The sequence below is a fragment of the Neolamprologus multifasciatus genome, chromosome 20, assembly GCF_963576455.1.
Source record: "Neolamprologus multifasciatus chromosome 20, fNeoMul1.2, whole genome shotgun sequence".
NCBI lineage: Eukaryota > Metazoa > Chordata > Actinopteri > Cichliformes > Cichlidae > Neolamprologus > Neolamprologus multifasciatus.
Window position 1 is genome coordinate 9,361,543 of NC_140458.1, and position 19,241 is coordinate 9,380,783.

At 38.7% G+C, this 19,241-nt stretch overlaps 2 protein-coding genes and 1 long non-coding RNA gene across 5 annotated transcripts; 2 read left to right on the forward strand and 1 right to left on the reverse strand.

Moving 5' to 3' along the window:
- LOC146494406 (uncharacterized) lies at positions 1–5,952 on the forward strand. Its single transcript, XM_085145803.1, has 4 exons — positions 1–272; positions 397–490; positions 2,209–2,380; positions 2,584–5,952. The coding sequence occupies exons 1-4, from the start codon at positions 89–91 to the stop codon at positions 3,640–3,642; spliced, it is 1,509 nt and encodes a 502-aa protein (XP_085001929.1). The 5' UTR covers positions 1–88; the 3' UTR covers positions 3,643–5,952.
- Positions 5,953–7,582: 1,630 nt separating this feature from the next.
- LOC146494407 (protein-serine O-palmitoleoyltransferase porcupine-like) lies at positions 7,583–17,809 on the forward strand. 3 transcript variants are annotated; one of them, XM_085145807.1, is made up of 16 exons: positions 7,583–7,964; positions 8,161–8,210; positions 8,600–8,742; positions 8,842–9,034; positions 9,864–9,907; positions 10,027–10,208; positions 10,292–10,422; positions 10,535–10,555; positions 10,833–10,847; positions 10,955–11,080; positions 11,173–11,273; positions 11,397–11,473; positions 11,573–11,636; positions 11,833–11,918; positions 14,542–14,652; positions 15,232–17,809. In XM_085145807.1, the coding sequence occupies exons 3-16, from the start codon at positions 8,607–8,609 to the stop codon at positions 15,331–15,333; spliced, it is 1,389 nt and encodes a 462-aa protein (XP_085001933.1). In that variant the 5' UTR covers positions 7,583–7,964; positions 8,161–8,210; positions 8,600–8,606; the 3' UTR covers positions 15,334–17,809. The 3 variants fall into 3 exon arrangements, with proteins under 3 accessions (XP_085001933.1, XP_085001932.1, XP_085001931.1); XM_085145806.1 differs by lacking the exon at positions 8,161–8,210 and having other exon boundaries at positions 7,585–7,964; positions 8,605–8,742; XM_085145805.1 differs by lacking the exon at positions 8,161–8,210 and having other exon boundaries at positions 7,586–7,964.
- Positions 17,810–17,892: 83 nt separating this feature from the next.
- LOC146494408 (uncharacterized) lies at positions 17,893–19,037 on the reverse strand. Its single transcript, XR_014871521.1, has 4 exons — positions 18,917–19,037; positions 18,724–18,755; positions 18,569–18,638; positions 17,893–18,378 (listed from the first exon to the last, which is right to left on the reverse strand). It is a non-coding gene; the product is annotated as an uncharacterized LOC146494408 (long non-coding RNA).
- Between the last annotated feature and the right edge of the window lie 204 nt (positions 19,038–19,241).

The window sequence follows — 19,241 nt, forward strand, 5'->3', positions numbered from 1 at the left end:
CTCTTCGCAGCGGAAGTTGACTTTAGTTGTTTCTGATAACTTCCGTAACCCGTGCTAACCACAAAACCCAAACAGTTTTAAAGCAAAAATGATAGTTTGCTGCGTGTCTGGTTGTAAAAAGCGGTATATCCGCAGCAAAAAATTGAAATTTTACAAAATACCGTCTCGGGGCCACCGGAGGCGTTTGTGGCAGCGAGCAATACAAGAAGCGAACGGCAGCACTGCGAGACTCACGGAAGATGATCGCGTTTGTGGCGCTCATTTCATATCAGGTAAGCTAAGATAGGAGCTATGCTAGCACTGTAGACATACTGTAACAGAAACAAGCGGTTTGTTGATTAAAATTGTCGGATTTAGCACAAAGCTTCCTACATATTTTTTATTTTTGTTTTATAGGAGAAGCATCTATGGAGCGTGATAAGCCGGACTTTGTGCCTTCTGTTTTTACCTGCACCAAAAAAAATCAAAGCCCCAAGAAAAAAGTGAGATGGTAAGACATGTAAAGTAGTGTTGGGTCAGGATAAAATCTGTGAGGATCAAAGTTGTTGGATAGCTTGGTGTTTCTCTAATAATATTTTTTGTCAATTTTTTAAATTAACTTATTATGTTTTAAATTTAATTGTAATATACTTTTTTGTTACTTATTCTGGTCTGTATTGTCATTAGTTAAAAAAAACGCTTAAAATTAATTAAGGTAAGGGTGTTTTCTGATAGTTTTGCAGCTTCATTGTTTTAAGTGTCCTCTTTAAAATTATATAAAATTAATTTAACTAGGTTCTTACATTTTGATGCTAAACATCTGATAACATGGCTTAATGAATATGGACTGGAGTGTAGCTAAGCTAAGGTCATATAACATGATGGATGCTTGAAGGTTCCAACAGCAGAGTTCACAAATCACAAGTTTTGCAGGTAAAGGATTGATCTTATTTATAGGCTTCATCTATAGGACACATACTGCCCTTCAAAGCAGTCAAAATTATTCAAATATTTTTACAGATTTTAAAGCTTGAAATTAAAGTTAAGTGCAATATTCCCCAGGTATTACACCATGTACCAAATCCAAATAATTCATATCCAAAATTTGTGAGGGTATTCTGTCCCGTTTTTGGTTTCTCAAAGGTTACTTATTTATTTTCAAAGTTTTAAGTAGGGATTTAAAGTTTACACAATTTTTCTGAAGAACGGTATTTTTCCCAGCAAAATTTGTGGTGGTCATTTGAGAAGTCTTCATGTGATGAGTTTAGATGGACAGAACCTTTAGTGAATTATACAAATCATGGTGAGGACATACTTTTAATTGCCATCATCAGTTTCAAGTGAATGCACACAATGTGATGTTCATTTTATAAATTATGGTCCTCAGATTGAGGCTTCCCAAGAGGAGCACAATAACCTATGGGTGATGTCCCAATGGGCATGTCTATGTGGGCTGCAACAAGGCCTAAATAAAGACTGTTTCGAACTCTACTATAACAGATAAAACCCTACGAGAACCTGTTCATTCAATTAATAGAAGGTTGCAGATGCACATAAATGAAGCCTTTATGGCTCAGTGTTACAGGTTTTTATAATGCCCATCACTGTAAAGATAACATTAACAACATATTGACTCGGTGTATGATATTTAATGTGTGTCCTGTAGTCAGTGCTCTGCTCTGGGTTCATAGTTGTCACGTCTCTTTGCTTCTGAGCTCTGTGTGTTTGAACAGTGCGAGGAGAGAGGGTTGTATCGAAGCTTGTGGTATTTTAAACATTACTGGTGTTTTCTGTTCTATTTTTCTTCTCTGACTGATCAAAAGCATTTAAAAAAACTTTTTCATTTTCACTGAGTGGGCGAGAAGCACATTCAGGTCTACTCTGGCCTATAGCTATAGCCAGCCCAGGTCAGGGTTACAAAGGTCATCCCTTGGTATTAGTTTCCATAATAGAACAGGCACAGTAACTGGTAATGAATTAGAAAGGGTGATAAATATTCAGTAAACAAGCTGCATAGTTATCTCTCATCGTATGTGTTCTGTGTACATATTGGGTCATAGACCCTGAACTGTTGAAAATTTGTGCAGCTTTACAGTGTATGACAAAAACAAGGTGTTAATACTCACATTTTCTTTTACACTTCGATGAGTACTGTAGATATGAGACCCACTTTTATAGATCACTTCATATGTTTGTTTGTGGGGGTTTTTTTATTTTATTTTTTTTAAGGATTTATGGTCGTAGAAAAAGGCATCGCCGGAAGGCAAGAGGCAGAAGAGAGGAAAATGCAGCTCCACTTCAAGCTGATTCTTCTGCGAATCCCGAGCCGTCTGTTTTGATGCGAACTGAAAGTGAACTTTCAGAAGAAATGCAGACGCCAGCAACCCCCTCAGTGCCAAAGGTAGCAGCCACAACTTGCTCTTTCTGTATATCTTTTCTACTTGGACATTATGCAAAATAGCTGCGTTTTTGTTTGTTGTAAAGTAGTTGTTTTGTAAGACACGAGTTGCAAGATTGTCATAAGTATTTTTATTGTCTTCTAATGATAAATTCTTTACAATTCTTTAAATTTTTTGCCTCTGTTTTTGTATTTATGTTTTTCAGGAAGGAGAAACGGTGGCAAAAGTGTCTGAGACTGAAGCAGAAACCCAAATTATCCAGTCTCAAACAATGCTCGACTTAAATAAGACATCACCACCCTTCAAAGGACTACCAGACACCTTAAAACTAGATAAGAGAAGGCCAGTTGTGCTCCTGAAACCTTTAGTTGCATCAGAAGGTGGTTATCGGTGTGAACTGTGCAGTCAGACCTTCCCTGATATACCACAGCTGGTAAAACACAAACGGCTGCATGAAGAACAAAGGTCCTTTGTCTGTGAAAATTGTGGAAAAATCTTCATAACTCAGGCAGATTTCAGTGAGCACCATGCTGTGCACAGGGATGAGCCCCTCTTTCCGTGCAACATGTGTGATCGATCTTTCACCACGATTCACCAACTGAAGCGTCATAAACTGCTCCATGTTAAAGATGGCAGGAAGTGCCTCAGGTGTGGCACGCTGTTCTGCCAGCGTCACAACCACATTTTATTCCTTCCGCAGACAGAGTTTAAAACAGAGTCTGAGCCTGAGGACAGTTCCTCCAGGAGTGAGACAGAAAATGAACTGGAACCAAACCAGATGACTGAAATACCTGGCAACACTCAGAGCTCAAGGACCGTTACACCTCCACTGTCTACTTCTGCTCCAACTGCTGCTCCTACACCCCCAAATCCTGGATTTCTATCCAAGCCCCCACCTTTGGCTTCATTCAGTATATTACCAGAAATCCCCCCACCGGTGTTGCTGAGACCATGTCCTGTGCCTCGTCGACTCTATCCAGAAGTGAGACACTCAGAAAACCCGGGTTCCTCATTTCACCATGACTTGTTCACCCGAAATACAGAACTTCCATCTTCACTGAAGATCTTTTCACCTCAGTACCTCACCTCAGCCTTCCTAGAGGTTAAAAGAAATTATGAATATATTTTAAGCAAGCCGAAAAAGTGCAGGGTTAAGAATCCGGTGAAGAAGGAACAAAGTGAGGCACCAATAATTTCACCAGAAGAACACACTAAGCCAGAAAAAAAGGAGAGAATAGCTTATGACCTGGAGATTATGCTCTGATCTGAATAATGGATTAGAATGACCTGTTTACTTACCTGACCTTTTTGCCTTACTTAAGATGTTCAACATTAGTGCTCCTATCCTATTAGTGTTTCTGTTCTTTGAGTTAAAAGGCATTTTAACAAAAGCAAGGCTGTGTTCAGTATTAAACCCGTAGTGTTCGGCTTATACTTGCACCACTTTTGCCTCTCTTAGCACACTGATATAATTTTTTTTAGTTCTGTAGTTAAAATCTTTTACTTCTTAATCAGTGATGAGGTGCAATTGTTTTTTTTTTCCACTGCTGTTTGATAAGTAATACTGTTATGTATGTAGAAGATAACTGACCTGTGTTGTAAAACTGCACCAGGTGGGATTTGGGCTTCAGGCTGTATTCTGTACTTGGCAATTTGTGCCGTAATAATCACTTTAGTCTGTGGAAAAATGCACCGTGTGCTACAAACGGCATCAATAATATGATCAAGCATCTCTAATAACAATTGCCACACAATTCAGTTTTCACATCTGCCTCAGCTAACTGGAAACAGATAGCGGTTGCAGCTTTATATTACATACATAAACCAATCAGCCGTAACCTTGAAACCGTGAATAACCTTGATTGCACTATTACAATGGTTGGTTCTGCTGGCAAACCTTGAGCGCCCAGGAATTCGTGTGGGTGTTACTTTTACGTGCAGCACACGCCTACAAACGGAAAGGCTCGAGGAGCACGACAAAGAGTCCAAGGTGTTGACAGGGCCTCTAAACTCTCAGATCTCAATCCAGAAAAACGGCTGATCCACAGAGGCCGCTACAGCAGAAGACAGCCGTTGCTCCTGGCCACATGCCGAAGAGGACAAATCCAGAGGGTCCAGTACGCGTGCCATGAGGGATTACAGTTATTTTGTCAGATACCAGGTGCTTTTTATGTTGTTGATCATATGCAGTGTATATGATCAACAACATATGTATGTATGATGTAGCTACAGTTACGTCAACCATTTATTACATTTTGTGCATTTTTTTTTTTAGTTGTCCTCTTTGTTTTGTTTTTTTTTGTTTGTTTTTTAATCTGTATATGAGAAGTGGATCTGACTGTGAAACCAATGCTGTTTGTTTACTAAAATACATTATGGTTATGGTTCGAGTAAACAACTGCCAGCTAAAAAATGCCTCCATCAAGTGTTTGTCGAATCTTTAAAGTGAACGGTAAAATTCTCTGAGAGCAGAATTAACTACCAACACTCCTTCATTAACTACAATCAATTAAGTTTAGTTTAGAGACTTCATAAAAGATGTACATTGGTCACAGGGATGTCATCCATTGATTGCTAAGCTCCTTTTTTTTTTTTAACTCTGTTTTGTTTTTTGTCATTTTAGCTCTTTGAAACTGGACTTTACAAGTGTGTGTAGAGGTAAAACTGAGGGATACTAAGGGATGCAGCATGTTTTTGTGAAGGCCAGCTCACTGTAGAGCATACCCTGCTTTATCTTGCTTTTTCGGCTTGAATGGGGGCCGTAACTAGCAACTGAGACTATACGCTAATTGGGAAAATAATAAAATGACTGCAGTCATAGGTCATAAAGGCTCATTTTTCCTCACAATCATATTGGTTACATAAAACCCAATATGGTCATCCCACATCACTTTTTAGCTGGCTTTTAGTCACTAGTGGATCTTCCACACTGCCGTTGTGTAGCAGATCCGTTTAATGTATTCATGAACATCTCATATCAATTAACAGTATGTTTTGATCCCATGCTTGACTCCAAAAGTGCCCACGTTCCATCGCTCAGGGTTATGTCACCTGCTGTTCCTACAAGTTGCTGAATTTAATTAACATTTTGTGGTCTCTTATATGGATTAATGCACCTTCGCCTTCGCTTTTCTGACTTGTAAGCTATGATATTTGCACTGTTTGCACACAATATGGAGTTTTAATTTCCCATTTGTAAAAAAAACAACTTTGGACTGATTACGTTATATTTTTGTCTGTTTGTTTTGTTCTTCTTCAGCTGACCTGTATGTATATTTACTCAAATGTAGAAATGACAGAAAACATGGACAAATGGAAAGATTGAACTACCATGTACCCATTTCCCCCACACCAAGAAGCACCTAACCAGCTATAGCTGTCCAAACGACACATTCTTGGAATAGCATTATCTGTTAAAATAGCTAAAGCTATTTCTCAGCTGGTGATTTGCAGCTGTCTACTGCGTGCCCATTAGACTTGCTCTCACATGGACACAGGAACAAGAGAAAACAAATAAGCTGTATGAAGTGAAATATGCTCTTTACATAATGTAATAAAATTAAATTGCTGTATTTTTTATTTTATTTTAGTTTTGTTCATGCGTAGATTTCACAGAGTTGTAACAGTTTTGAAGGGAAGTTCAAGGTTGTCAGACCAAGTAGTCTCTGTCCTGATGGTGGCTCTAGAGGGATTGTTAAAATGACCCAAAAATGTCTGTCTAACTTTCTTGGACAGTCTTCCTGTCAGTGTGTCACACTGCATTAAAACCACCTGCTTCTTCTGTGAGCTGACTGCACAGAAAAACCCCGCAGTACAGCAACAATAAGGTGTGTACTAGTTTTTATTGCTCGGAACTTTTCTTGCTATGCAGCTGAATTTTCCGAGGAGGATTTTTACTTTAACTGCTGCATGGATGTGAAGTAAAAAAAAAAGGACCCCATTGCTCTATAATCCAACCTGCCAACCACAGTTTACATAATAAAAGTCCTATTTGGCCATACAGATGTTTTCAGTTAACATTGCGGTTGTAAAGCCTTTATGTTATCAACTTCTGGGTCATTAGGTTCAGCTGCATCGATCTGGTGAATGTTTTCGCACTGTTTGCAATTGAGCCGTGACAAATATTTTAATAATTAATCATAATGTGAAAATGCAGACTTGACTCGACTATTCCGGAGAAAGCTGGATCTCAAGTGCCCTTGAGCATGAGACTGAGAAAGTGTTACATTTTTTTAAGATGAAAAACCCTATTTCATATTAAAAAAAAATGTTTATACATTGACAAGTAAACCAGTGAAAAAACAAGTAAAAATTATCTCTAGTAGTGTCTATTAGTATGTTATCTAATTTTCTATTTAATTTACCTTTTTTGTGTGTTTGTCCCCCCTATTTAGCTATTTTGTTTTTCATACCTTAATTTATAAGTTTTGTTTTATGTTTTTGCTGCTGGAGGAATTTATTTTGTGCTCACTAACACTTATAACTACAAAGCAGCTTGCATTATTAGGAAGTAGAAAACCTATCAATCTTAATAAAAGTAAACAACAACAAAACATTTGATTGATTTATCATCTTTTGAAAGCACAATTGTCAAATTGCTTCGACAGGTAAAAGTATAATACTTTAAACAGATTGTCAGACGTTAAGGCCACAAATCAAAGAGAATAAAATTAAAAGGAAGTTAAGACCCAGGAAAATATCGCATAAAAGTGGATGCAAGGGACTTTTTAAATTAATTATTTAAAAGCAAAATCCATTAATCCCCATTACATGAGGAAATATAACAGTCAAATGGCCTTTTTGTTGATCGTGTTCTTCTTTTAAACCCAGCATTATGGGTGACTAAATAGAAAGTGAAACAAATATTAAGCATAAACCTACGTTGAAATTATGGCAAAGGACACACAGCATATGCGTAAATACGCATGAACACTGTTTCTTTTTAGCCTTTAAATCATTATCAGCTTTATATTTCAGGGTTGCACATCGGTGAGGGATCACTCAAACTAACCACTGTCTTTAAGTTTGCATTTCTGAATTACTTTAGACGAAGAAAATGTAGGTTATGTTTAAAATATTTATTTCATGCACAATGGTAACATTAAATTAAAACGGACTTTCTGATTGAATTTGCATTTTATCGATGAACTAAATTAATAAAAGATCACGTAGATTAAGGGTACATTGGATTTTTTTGCATACGTTCAGAGAGGGCATTCCTCCGCATCCACAACAGTCCCGTCTTCAGTCCATCTGTACGCTGTCCACGTCTCATTGGTTCGGATGCGCGGGGTTATGCAGGGCGAAGATTCTGTTTGGACCTTCCTGCTGTCACATTAGGGTGACGAAAGCGAGGATTGGCTGAGATCCGTTCAGCAGCGGTTTAGATTGGCCGGTGTGTCGTCGCGTGGCTTCATAGATGGCAGGTTAGTGGTGCTGATGCTGTGACAATGGGAGTCATCCAGATATGCATCATCTGGCCCGAGTGTGCCTGAAAGACAGCAGCAGGACCCAGGCTTGTTGTTATTTTAAAGGGACGGAAAAGTAGCAGCAGAGACACGAGGATCATCCTGCTGCTCTGAGAGGGTGAGTTTTACGCACGGAAAACAAACTGGCATGCTGCTGGCGGGGGGCCTCATAGCTGTTTTTGGTGTGAAGTGGGGGGGGGGGGGGGTAGCTCTGAAGTAGGTTGTTAGCAGGACCACTCACTGCAAGGATCAGTAGCTCCTGCCGGATTTCTCGCATCCATTTACGATGCGTTTGCTTCTCCCTGGACGCGCAGCGCTGAGCACGCCGAGGCACTGTTAATGCAGCGGCTGAAGGAAGGCAGCTGTGAGTCAACTCATCCCCTTGGCCGACTGCATTGCGGAGAGAGCATGCCTTGCAGAATAGCATATGTCAAATATTCTCCACATGCCCGAGACCCAGGTCATGGTGTTATTGCGATGAAGTCTTGATATTGTTTTACATCCTGGGATGTATTTCATTGTATCCAGTCTGATGCAACTACAAATATGTTTAATTACAAGAAGAGCTCTCATCATCTTTAGTGAAACTCTGAACAGCAGCTGTTCTGCATGTGCACTGATCTGTAGTGAATTGCTTTGCATGCTGGGATTTGAAGTTTAATGAAGAGTATTTAGCTATAAGTCACCACTGTTAACACAAATGTTATTTTTCTTGCTGTAAAAATGCATTTTGGCTTCTCTTTGTTTTCTAAGTCTAGTGATGGGAGTGTTCAGCCGACAGAAGTTTTTTCAAGAGCTCGCTCATGGCTGCCTGCTGCCCACAGCTCAGCAGGGCCTTGAGCAGGTATGGCAGCTGCTGGTTATCTGCCTGCTATGTCGACTTATCTGGATGTTCGGTGAGTACAAAGCTTTTGCACCCCAGTCAGTGTTATCAGACATTCACTTTAATCTCTAATCACATACATTATTCTTTATTTTTTATCTGGCTATGTCAGGTCTTCCTTCTTTTGTGAAACACCTGGTCACAGTGGCAGGAGGTTTCTACACGCTCTACCTGTTCTTTGAGCTGCACATGATCTGGGTGGTCCTTCTCAGCCTTCTCTGCTACCTCTTCCTCTTCCTGTGTCGCCATTCTACCATCCGAGGCACCTTTCTCTCCATCACTGTGCTCATTTACCTGCTCCTGGGGTAAGAGAGTCCTCTTGTGTTACCTGACAGTTCAGTATTACACATTAGGGGTGATACTGAACCAAAGAGCTTCTTTAATAATTCATTTTCCCAATGGGGCCACATGAGAAGCTGGAAGTGTTGTGGGGGTTACATCAATAAGCTGAACTCAATCTAAACTGCTATAAGCAATGAAAATGTGAAACAGGCAAAGTGAAAAAAGCCCAAATTTTGTCAAATCACAAAGCTGGTCTTGACAGCTCCATCCCTGGATGTGTAAAGCTTGGTAAGGAAAAAAAGTCCTTGTTGCTTTTGCAGCTTCGCTAGCAAAGTTTTAGATGTCCATTTTCAGTCTGCATCAGTCAACTTCTTGTATTTCTCTGTGTGTTTAGTCTCGTAATGATGATTCAAACTGTAATCCTCAAACACAACAATCTGCTCTCTGTAAACTAAGCACAGTTCTATAGATGACTCCAGTAAATAAAAGCTCAGAAGTCAATGTCTTCTTAAAAACTCTGCATTCTACATCACGATTTCTTTTTTAACGGGAGCTGACATCTGTCAGGGCTAGCAAACACATCTGTCATAAACACTGGTTCCAACACGTTACAACGTGCTTTCACACTGGTTCACATGTACGCATGTAAAATATTTTTAAAAAGCACCTGAATTCAAAATAAAAGCAACAAAGTTTATTGTGATTTCCCACAATATGTTTTAAATGTATGATGTATACTTATTTATGTCTAAATCCTAATTTCCAATTGACTTTAAGCTTGTGAATTCGGGAATTTGGCCGATTTGGGAAAACTCTTTTCATTACGACTACCTTTCCTTTTCATTTCTTCAGGGAGCTACATATGATGGATACCACTAACTGGCACAAGATGAGAGGTAAGACACCCATCATTTGTCTCTTAAATGTGATTGCTGTCTGTATACTTTAATATTCCCATTAGTAATGTCTAATTTTGGAATACAACAATCATTTAAATGCTGCTGCTGTCATCCAGGTTCTCAGATGGTGGTTGCAATGAAAGCCATTTCTTTGGCCTTTGATTTGGATAGAGGTGTTGTGACCAGTGTGCCCTCACCCATTGAGTTCATGGGTTATATCTACTTTGTGGGCACAGTCATCTTTGGTCCCTGGATCAGCTTCAACAGCTACAAAGAAGCTTTAGAAGGCCGTAAGCTGGTAGGTATATCTTTTAGATCTGAGTGAGGATTATTTAAATAAAAAGATTCTAAGAACAGCTGATGTTTCCTTCTTCTCCTTAGAGCCTTTCGTGGCTTTTAAAAGTGTCTGTTAGCTGGGTGAAGAGCCAGGTCTGCCTTGTTATTTCCAACTGTGTGGCACCCTACCTCTTCCCTTATTTCATACCTGTTTATGGAGACAAGCTGCTACGAAGGTGAGGAGAACACACACATTCATACTGTAAACAAATGCCTGTGTATTCTCGACTTGGTTTGTGGCTTGCTGTTCTGCTAAGGTAATGTGTCTGTCACCTGCTTTGTTTACAGCAAAAAGAGGAGGAAGATCAGGTAATTAATTGCCCACCTCAGTGACTCTGAATAAACCAAACACTGTAGGCATGCATTCCTCATAATTACGATTTGTCCAAAACCTTTGCTTGCATGTATCTACCCACTTCATCCTCCTCCTCCTCTCTGTGCAGTTATATATGTACCAGGATGTCCCTCTCACCCTCTCATTTACCACAACACTTTCACCAGCTTCATGAGGCATAAATCATCACAAGGCAAGTCAATAAACATTTTTTGTCACTAACATTGCTCTCTTTATCCTAATGCTACTCAGGGCTACACCAGCTAAGTATGTTTTTTACTCATTTGTATTAACCACTCAGTAAAGTCGGACGTTATTTGAAGCTGGATTGTGATATTCATCTATTTCTTCCCGTTTTGATGTCCCTGCATTAGGTGGCTACTGGCGTATGAGAACACACTGTCTTTCCACTTTAGCAATTATTTTGTTGGCTATTTGAGTGAAACTACCACTACTCTGGCTGGGGCAGGCTTCACCGAGGAGAAAGACAACCTCAAATGGTTAGAACTGCAAGCGCACCTGTTAACCTTGAGTGTGTTTCTCTTTATTCACATTTATAACAGGCCACCGCCTTTTACCTTTTACTTTGCAGGGATATGACCGTATCCAAGCCGCTTAATATAGAGTTTCCTCGGTCAATGGTGGAGGTGGTAACATCGTGGAATCTTCCCATGTCTCGCTTTCTGCACACCTGTGAGTTCAAGACAGGCGGCAGCTGTTTTTGCTTTAGTTTGCCATTGTGAGTGTAATGATTATGGCTCATTTAAATAGAAATTCTTAGACCAGCTCACAGATGTTTTTGCTCTAATTTCACAGATGTTTTTAAGAGTGCACTGAAATTCGGGACATTCTCTGCTATAATGGTGACATATACAGCCAGTGCCCTTTTGCATGTGAGTCCTATGCAGACTTTTCCTACAATTACTTTTTTAAATGCATTTTTTTTGTATCAGTAACTGGATTATTTTGACTGAAGCTCTTTTACCTCACAGGGTTTGAGTTTTCATCTAGGTGCAGTCCTAATATCTTTGGGATTCATCACTTATGTTGAGCACGGTAAGCAGAGTTTTTCTCTTTTCCACATTAGAACCTTTCCATTTGGAGAAGGTGCTTAGGTTTGCACTAATGGCTAATTGCACTCACTGTGAAACACTGTTTCTGTTTACTGCAGTGCTTGTAATTTTCCTCTTATGCTGGAAAAAACTCATCTATTTGTTTTGTTTTAATGCACTGGTCTTGTTTCGTGTTTTAGTGTTGCGGAAGAGGCTTGCAGCTATTTTTAATGCCTGTATACTGTCAAAGAAATGCCTGCCAAACTGCACTCACCAGAACAAAAAGGTAAAATGCAGCTCCCTCGTATATTTGTTGTTCTTCTTCAACCAAAAAACCTTTCAATTATCAACCGTTCAATTATTATTATTTTTATTAAAAAGAATTGAGTAAGTTGAGTAAATATGATCATTTCATATTTGAAACAGTGACAAGATTGATAGCCTTCATGTAGATGCTCATTTTAAGGAAGGAGATGCCAGCATACACTACTGTGGAAAAGTCATTTGTTTCTGTTTTGCTTCCAAGGAGCCAGACCTTTATTTAGATTTTTTTACAGTGGTACTGAGCAAAAGTTCTCCAGGCTTTCTGAAGGTCATTTTCTATTTTTCACTTATATTCAGAACAGTACACATTCCTGTGAAAATGTTTAATACTGACCTGTGAGTCATTCAAGGGTAAAAAAAAAGAAAAAAAAAAGACAGATTTTTAAGCATGACAGTGTTGCCACACACACTTCCAATGCAGTAAAAACAGAAGAGCTTTATAGAGTGGAACACTATCAGTCATGGATTGACCTTCCCAGAACCCTGGACCTCAACATTAATGAAGCTGTCTGGGGTCATTTAGACAGAAAACTGAACAAAAGGCAGCTATCCAGCCTGGAGTACACTTCCTGAAAGCTTGCATAAGACTGTTTAGCTGTTTGAAGATTAAAGGTGGTCATACTAAATATTGACTTTCAATCTTAGCACGTTTCAATAAATCACCTTTTTCTTTCTAGCAAATTATGAAGAAATGAAGGATGGCTTAAGACTTTTACTTAGCACCATATATATATATACATATATATATATATATTTGTGTGTGTGTGTGTGTGTGTGTGTGTGTAGGCAGACCTACATATAAAACGCTCATGTAGACTTTTCTTTGTGTACAGGCTGTGGTCAGCTGACCTGTGCTCCAGCTGAGATGCATTGCTCTGTGTGGATTTAACAAGATTTATCATGTAGCAATAAAATGTTATATGATGCATCATGGTGGATTTCCAAATGCTACACAGTATGAAGTTAGTATAAAAAGTAGAATTCATTGAGTGAATATAATCAGTATAACCATCATAAATTAAAATTGATGTCAGCTGCTCTGGATTTAACCTGATTTTGACCAGAAAACCACAGCACACTCTGTACCAGTCCATGACAGTTCATTACAGTAATCTTCACCATAATACTACAAAATAATCACTTTATCCTGCTGTAAACTGCCTGGTATTTTTATGCAACCTTTGAATTATATACAGGAGTTATACTTCAAATTATTCAGTAAGACATTTCTCATTTTGTGGGGGAAATAGCTTCCTTTTATGAAAAAGGAACACTTCATGTATAGATCCAGTATCTGATTAAAGACTAAAAATGAATTACAACATCACAGGTTAGCTCTAAATTTCCAGTTAATCAAATTTCTCTCGCTGAGCAATCCTCACATATCTCCTGTTTTTATTTCCGTCTTTCACCATCTCTACGAGTGTTACACTTAAATATTCCCACTTGTGTTTGGGGATATTTGCTAACCTGTTTGGAAAGCTGCATTTGAATTTACCTCCCACTTACAAACATTCCCCCTTATTTATGTTCACCCCACTTCAGCAGGACAAGTTAGATGCTAAGATAGTGTGACCACAACTTTATTAACTTCTGCACAATTAACAGTTTACACAGCTAATTCATTTTCCTGCTGCTTAGTAAATATCTCCATGCCATCAACTGGAAACAAAAACTCAAATGCATCACCTCAATGAAATTTTGCAAAACAAAAAAATAGCATACAATGAGAATGAAGTGATGACATTTTTGATATTTAAAAGGACAAATGTCTGAGCAGACTTGCAACTAGATTTGTTGGCATTAGAGTTGCAAACAGCTGAAAATACTGCTTTTCTTCCAGCTGTTTTATTTGTGAAAATTCTCATTGCACAGACATATATGTGACACTTGAGCAGGAGATGCTCTAAATGGACCTACTTTAGCTCCATACAGCACCAGACATTTTTCCCTGTTTGTTTCCCCCTCAGAGGAATAAAATTATAACAATTTTATTCCTCATCATCTTACATTTTGATTTACTGTAGCCTTCTTTAATTTCAAACAGGATAACAGGATAAGTCATTATGGTGGAAGACACAAGATTATTTACTTAATGTAATACTAAAGAAGTGTGGACATCAGGTTTTATTGCCATCGCATCTGCTGCGGTTATATTATAGCAGTCCCGAGGGACTGTCTTGTGCCTTAATTTGACACAATTTGAGAGTTTGCTGACAGGATGCCCAGCAAAAATCCCTTTTTTTAACACACAGCAGAGCACCGGGAAGGGGAACATAATCATTTATGCCAAGGAAAAACAGCTTGCATAAACCATAGTACATAATTGGGACATTATTACATTGAAGCCCCTGAAATCGTGCTTTTAAATCTTAAGTATTTTGCCATGTTATTAAGTGAAATTGGCTAAAAGAAGGCATTAGTTTTTAAGAATTTAATAAACATTCTTTGATAATCTTCTTCAACAAATCTGTGTAAGGTTCTCAGGACCCTAACATGAAAATCTTGCAGAGGTTACAGATTTGGGGTAGTAATATTGAGTAAGGAACTTGTTTATTCTTACATTATACCTTCTTCCTCCACAGGGGTTATGGGTGTATATGATAAACATAGCATTCAGTGCTTTGGCAATACTGCACTTGACATACCTCGGCTCAGTGTTCAACTCCAGTGTGGACTTTATGGAGGAGGATGAGGTAAGACATGATAAGAGTATGCTAAGCCCCAGAGGAAAGCGCACATTTTGCAGGATAGAACCAGAGAAGAGATTGGAAAAAGAACATTTTAAAGGAGAAAATACAGTAAAATGTGAAATCAAGTTAATGGTATTCAAAAGCTTTAGATATTATTGTTGTGTATATGACTAGTTAGGCCAAATGCATGAGTTATTTTTGAGGAACCGTTACAAATTCAGGATATGTATAGAAGGCTAGCAGTGTGCTATTGACGTAGCATTGTGACATACTGAAGTCCCAGCATGTTTAGAAGATTAAAGGTGTCTATATTTATACGTCCTGCTATAAAAATGTGGAGCTCACTGTGACATATGAACGTGTGAATTGCTGCATAGGAATGTAACCTTAGTTGTGATATTCATTATCAACAGTTAAAGTAATTTATGGTTTTGCTGGATGAAAGGCCTTAGATTAAATTATTTTCAGTCAGTAATGACAAAAAAATCACATTTTGTAAAGATCTTTCAGGAAAAGGTTTAAATGATACTATACACTATACTACTACACATTACTGGACTCACTATGTACATCCCCTTACAGGACAATATCACCCATCATACCATTCAGAAGTGGTCAGAGCTGAGCTGGACCAGCCACTGGGTCACATTTGGATGTTGGATATTATACCGCCTTATTCTCTAATAATAAGAAATGAAGAACGAGTGAAGGAAGTAATAATGAGAGATGGAAAACTGGTTCTGCACTTCTGCACTGTGACTTTATCCCGGATCAGACCGAAGAGAACAGAATCATCCTATATACAACAACGAACCAACATTCAGTGTTCAGGTTGCACCACAAGTTGGCTGGGTAATCTATTATTCTAACCTGCTGGGGACTAGTTTTGATATCCATGAAATGATAGCTCGCTCCTCATTTCTTTTCTCTGCGTCGCTCCCTTTTTATCTGAGCCGCAGTTATCGAGCCCTCATGTTGTGACAGCGGTTACCGATGTCTTACTGTGAGTCACAATCAATACCTATCAGCATGGTGGATATTGGCTGCTTGTTTCTGTGGACACACGATAAAGCCCATTATCTAGGTTTCAGCGTCGACTGCGGCAGATGGCCTCAGTCGACGTTTCTCTTCCCTTTTTATGTTATAAAATCATACTTTTCAGTTTAAAGGGTAGGGGTGGCAGTCATCAATGTCTTCTTATAGTGAACAATTTCTATGAAATGACCTAAATCAATAGTGCAATTGTAGATCTCTCAGTATTTTACAGCTTCCTCCAACTTGTCTGTCCGTAGTACTCGGCCTTTCCTAAAAAAAAAGAATATGAAACAGCTGGGACTGTAATTTTCAGTGAATGTCACTCAAAAAGAAATGACGAGTACTTTTGTGAATAAGGTATCTCTGCAGTCCACACAGTCGGCATTCCTCTGTCAAAGCTGGTGTTCATCAACCATCGTTAACATCGAAGGCTCCACTCTGCACTGGTGCTATGCAGAGCTTTGCAGGTGCACGCCTACTTGATATAGCTATCTCCTGCCACTTGGGGGTAGTATCAAGAACAACTGGAAATGTGGGTTACTTTTTGTGTTTGCTTTGCTGTTGGTCCTTTGCCTTTATCCACAGAGACTGTATATGAAAGACGGCCACCTCAGCCTCATCTATTGATTTGTGAAGTCCCATTTTAAGCCTCTAATTTAGCTTAATGGCTGAAACCATCTTTTTGTTACTTTGTTTTTTACTCAGGTGTATTTTCCTGAGGTGTATTGCTACATTGTGAGCTAGTGCTAACTTGGTTAGCAGTCTGCATTCATCAAATGCATTCAACAAAAATGCTAGAAAATACAACCAATACTTTAGTAATTAGTGCTAAGTGCTTTTAGAATAAACGAATACGGTTTCACTTACTGACACCGCAAATCTTATGTTAGACAAGTTAACTTAGACAGCTAGCATCCTAATCAACTCCCACCAGCGATAGAGGCCACAGCTGCTTATTTGTTGGACATTTTAATATTAAGCCAGTGGGGATTGTTTCATCATGGCCATTTAAAGTATCTGGCACCTTTTCCTCTTTATGTGAACGCTGCTGTGGTTGTTCACTTTTTGGTTCAACCAATCAGCATTCAGACTATTCACTGGTATAGAAACAATGCACCTCTGACCTGTTGGAGGAGAGCATGCAAACATGTCTCCTCAGCACCTTCTTTTGGTTGCGTTTTCCTCATTCTATCCTCTGGGTAAACACGTGGAGCTACACCAGCAGTGGACAATAAATCAGCTTTGACCCAACCACATCAGACATTTTTTAATTGCCTCCTTTGATTGAGGAATTGCAGAGACCTACTCTTGCCTATTTTCAGTTTATTGTAGTTAACAGCAGAGACAAAACTTTCCTATAGGTTAGTTAGGCTGTTAGCTTTGGTCTTTTCATGGAACTACTATAAGAAAAAAAGTGAAAATGACGAGTCTCGTTCTTTAATAGAGCTTGTCTCTTGAGCATGTGTAAGACAATGAGGAATTAATTTTGAATGAAAAGAGCACAGATTATGGTTACGAGGCAGCAATTTTATTGTCAACAGTTATGATTTCCCTTTTAGTGAATTTTAGATAAAGACAAATATTCAGTAAGTCCATGAATTAAAGTTTGTGGTGGAGTTTCCTGGTGTTTGTATTTAGCTTTGTGTTAATTTGTTAATTTCATTCGAACTGAATTATTTCCTCTTGCTTAGAATAGGTTGTATTAGTATTTTTAAAACTCTGTTATTCCTCAGTGCTGAAAAAAAAAAGGTTTAGAATCAGGGTAATTTAAAATGTGATTATATTAAATATTCAATCTTAACTACAGATTTTTAATACACGGCTGCTTTTAATGACACATTTATGTAATTAATGATGATCTGATAAAATAATACAAGTGTCCAGTCTGTCTTTCCTTAATCTAGACTGTCAAAGGAATTGCTTCTTGCCTAGCATGTCGTGTTAGATTAGAGCCTGAATGTTCGTCTCTGCCCAAGAACAAGTGCTCAGTCTCTGCAGACCTAACATCACTCAGTATTTTAAAACCTGTTCTGATATTTACTTTAGGTCAATGTTTTTTCCCTGTAAATGTGAAGGCACTGGTACACCTGTGATATTTTTATAAAATTTGTAATGAAACCTGGAATGTTGTCTTTGTTTGATTCAGTGTTGACATTTCAGAGATTTTTTTTTTCTTTTTAAAAAAACAAATGCCAGAAAAACATGGACTGCTGTAATAAATAACTGTTTATTTTAGTGATTTACAAAAATAATGTATCAACTGTTACAAAGTCAATCATGGCATTAGGGTGAGTTGAGAAGGACTGCATGATTTTTTTTTTAATTTTTTTTTTTTGCTTTGAGCAAAGATCTGGTCAAACCTGGAGTCTATTTCTGAGCATCCAATAAGCTAAAGAGGACAATGTCAGGAAGGTGACAGAAAAAGGTTGAACGACAGATGGTGATGGATGGAGATCAGGTTAATTTTTTTTTTTTTTTGCCACTGCCAGGGGTGAGCATATGCTGTATTGCCAGGCCACACAACAGCACAGTCTGCAGGCTCTGGGGAAAAGAGCAAAATGGAGGGAAGGGGAGGTGCGCTCAGTCCTGTCTGCCTCGAGGACCCCCATGTTTACGACGGCAGGACCCAAGCAGTGTCTCCAAAGCCATCTTCACAAATGCCTGGAAGTTATTGCTTCTCTCCCTTCGGCTGTCCTGCGAGGGGATAAAACACAGACAGATAACTTCACTGGGGACATAGCACTTCATTTCACCCCTGTGTGCCACATGTAGGGGATTTCATATACTGCTCCAAACTGTCAAAATCAAGTCTGCACAAAATAAATGTCTTTTCTAATTATTATTAATATTTTCTTTAAATAATATAATTAATATAAATGCTTACCTCCTTGCTTCTTGTTATCATCTCCTTTCTGATCACCTTTCTTCGGCTGCTCTTTAGGACTCTGAGGTTGCTGTGAAATTAAAGTAAAACGAATAAACTCAAGCAGCACAAAATGCAGATTGAGACAAGAGTTAGAATAATAATGACGTTCCTACCTTGGTAGTTGACTTCTTGTCCGACTTATTACCTGAAAATGGCACACATATTCAGATTAGTTTTAAACATTTGGCAGCAAGGCCAACTTTTCTGTAGCTTTTGCTGATTTTATTGGACGTGGAGCTCTGGTATGCAGATAAATTAAAAAATATTTTTGTATTATTAGGGGTTTTTTTGTTGCATGCTACTAACCTTTTGTTCCTGGCATTTTGGCTGTCCTCCAGAGTCGATGGTGGGGTTTTTTTTGAGAATGCAGTGCTTAATGTGGTGTTCAGCTCGGTCATTTATGGCCCGTGCTTGTGAATGGCTCTGTCACTGGGGCCCCTTCGAGAAAGAGCACCATGAACAAGCAAAGAGCCCCGTCAGCTTAGCAGCACGCCCTACAGCTCTGCAGGTCTTTGCTGAGCCAGGCGAAACCTCGGAGCTGACCTTGTAATACTGCCATTGTGAACCCACTGGAACCATGTGTTCACCTATTGTGCATGGCAAGAAAGTATTTTCATCATATTACAGGCAA

Coding starts and splice junctions, on each gene's coding strand:
- LOC146494406 (XM_085145803.1), top strand. CDS start 89: ATGATAGTTTGCTGCGTGTCTGGTTGTAAAAAGCGGTATATCCGCAGC. Junction 273..396: donor TGGCGCTCATTTCATATCAG/GTAAGCTAAGAT, acceptor TTTGTTTTATAG/GAGAAGCATCTATGGAGCGT. Junction 2,381..2,583: donor CAACCCCCTCAGTGCCAAAG/GTAGCAGCCACA, acceptor TATGTTTTTCAG/GAAGGAGAAACGGTGGCAAA.
- LOC146494407 (XM_085145807.1), top strand. CDS start 8,607: ATGGGAGTGTTCAGCCGACAGAAGTTTTTTCAAGAGCTCGCTCATGGC. Junction 11,274..11,396: donor GTCTCGCTTTCTGCACACCT/GTGAGTTCAAGA, acceptor CTAATTTCACAG/ATGTTTTTAAGAGTGCACTG. Junction 11,919..14,541: donor GCACTCACCAGAACAAAAAG/GTAAAATGCAGC, acceptor CTTCCTCCACAG/GGGTTATGGGTGTATATGAT.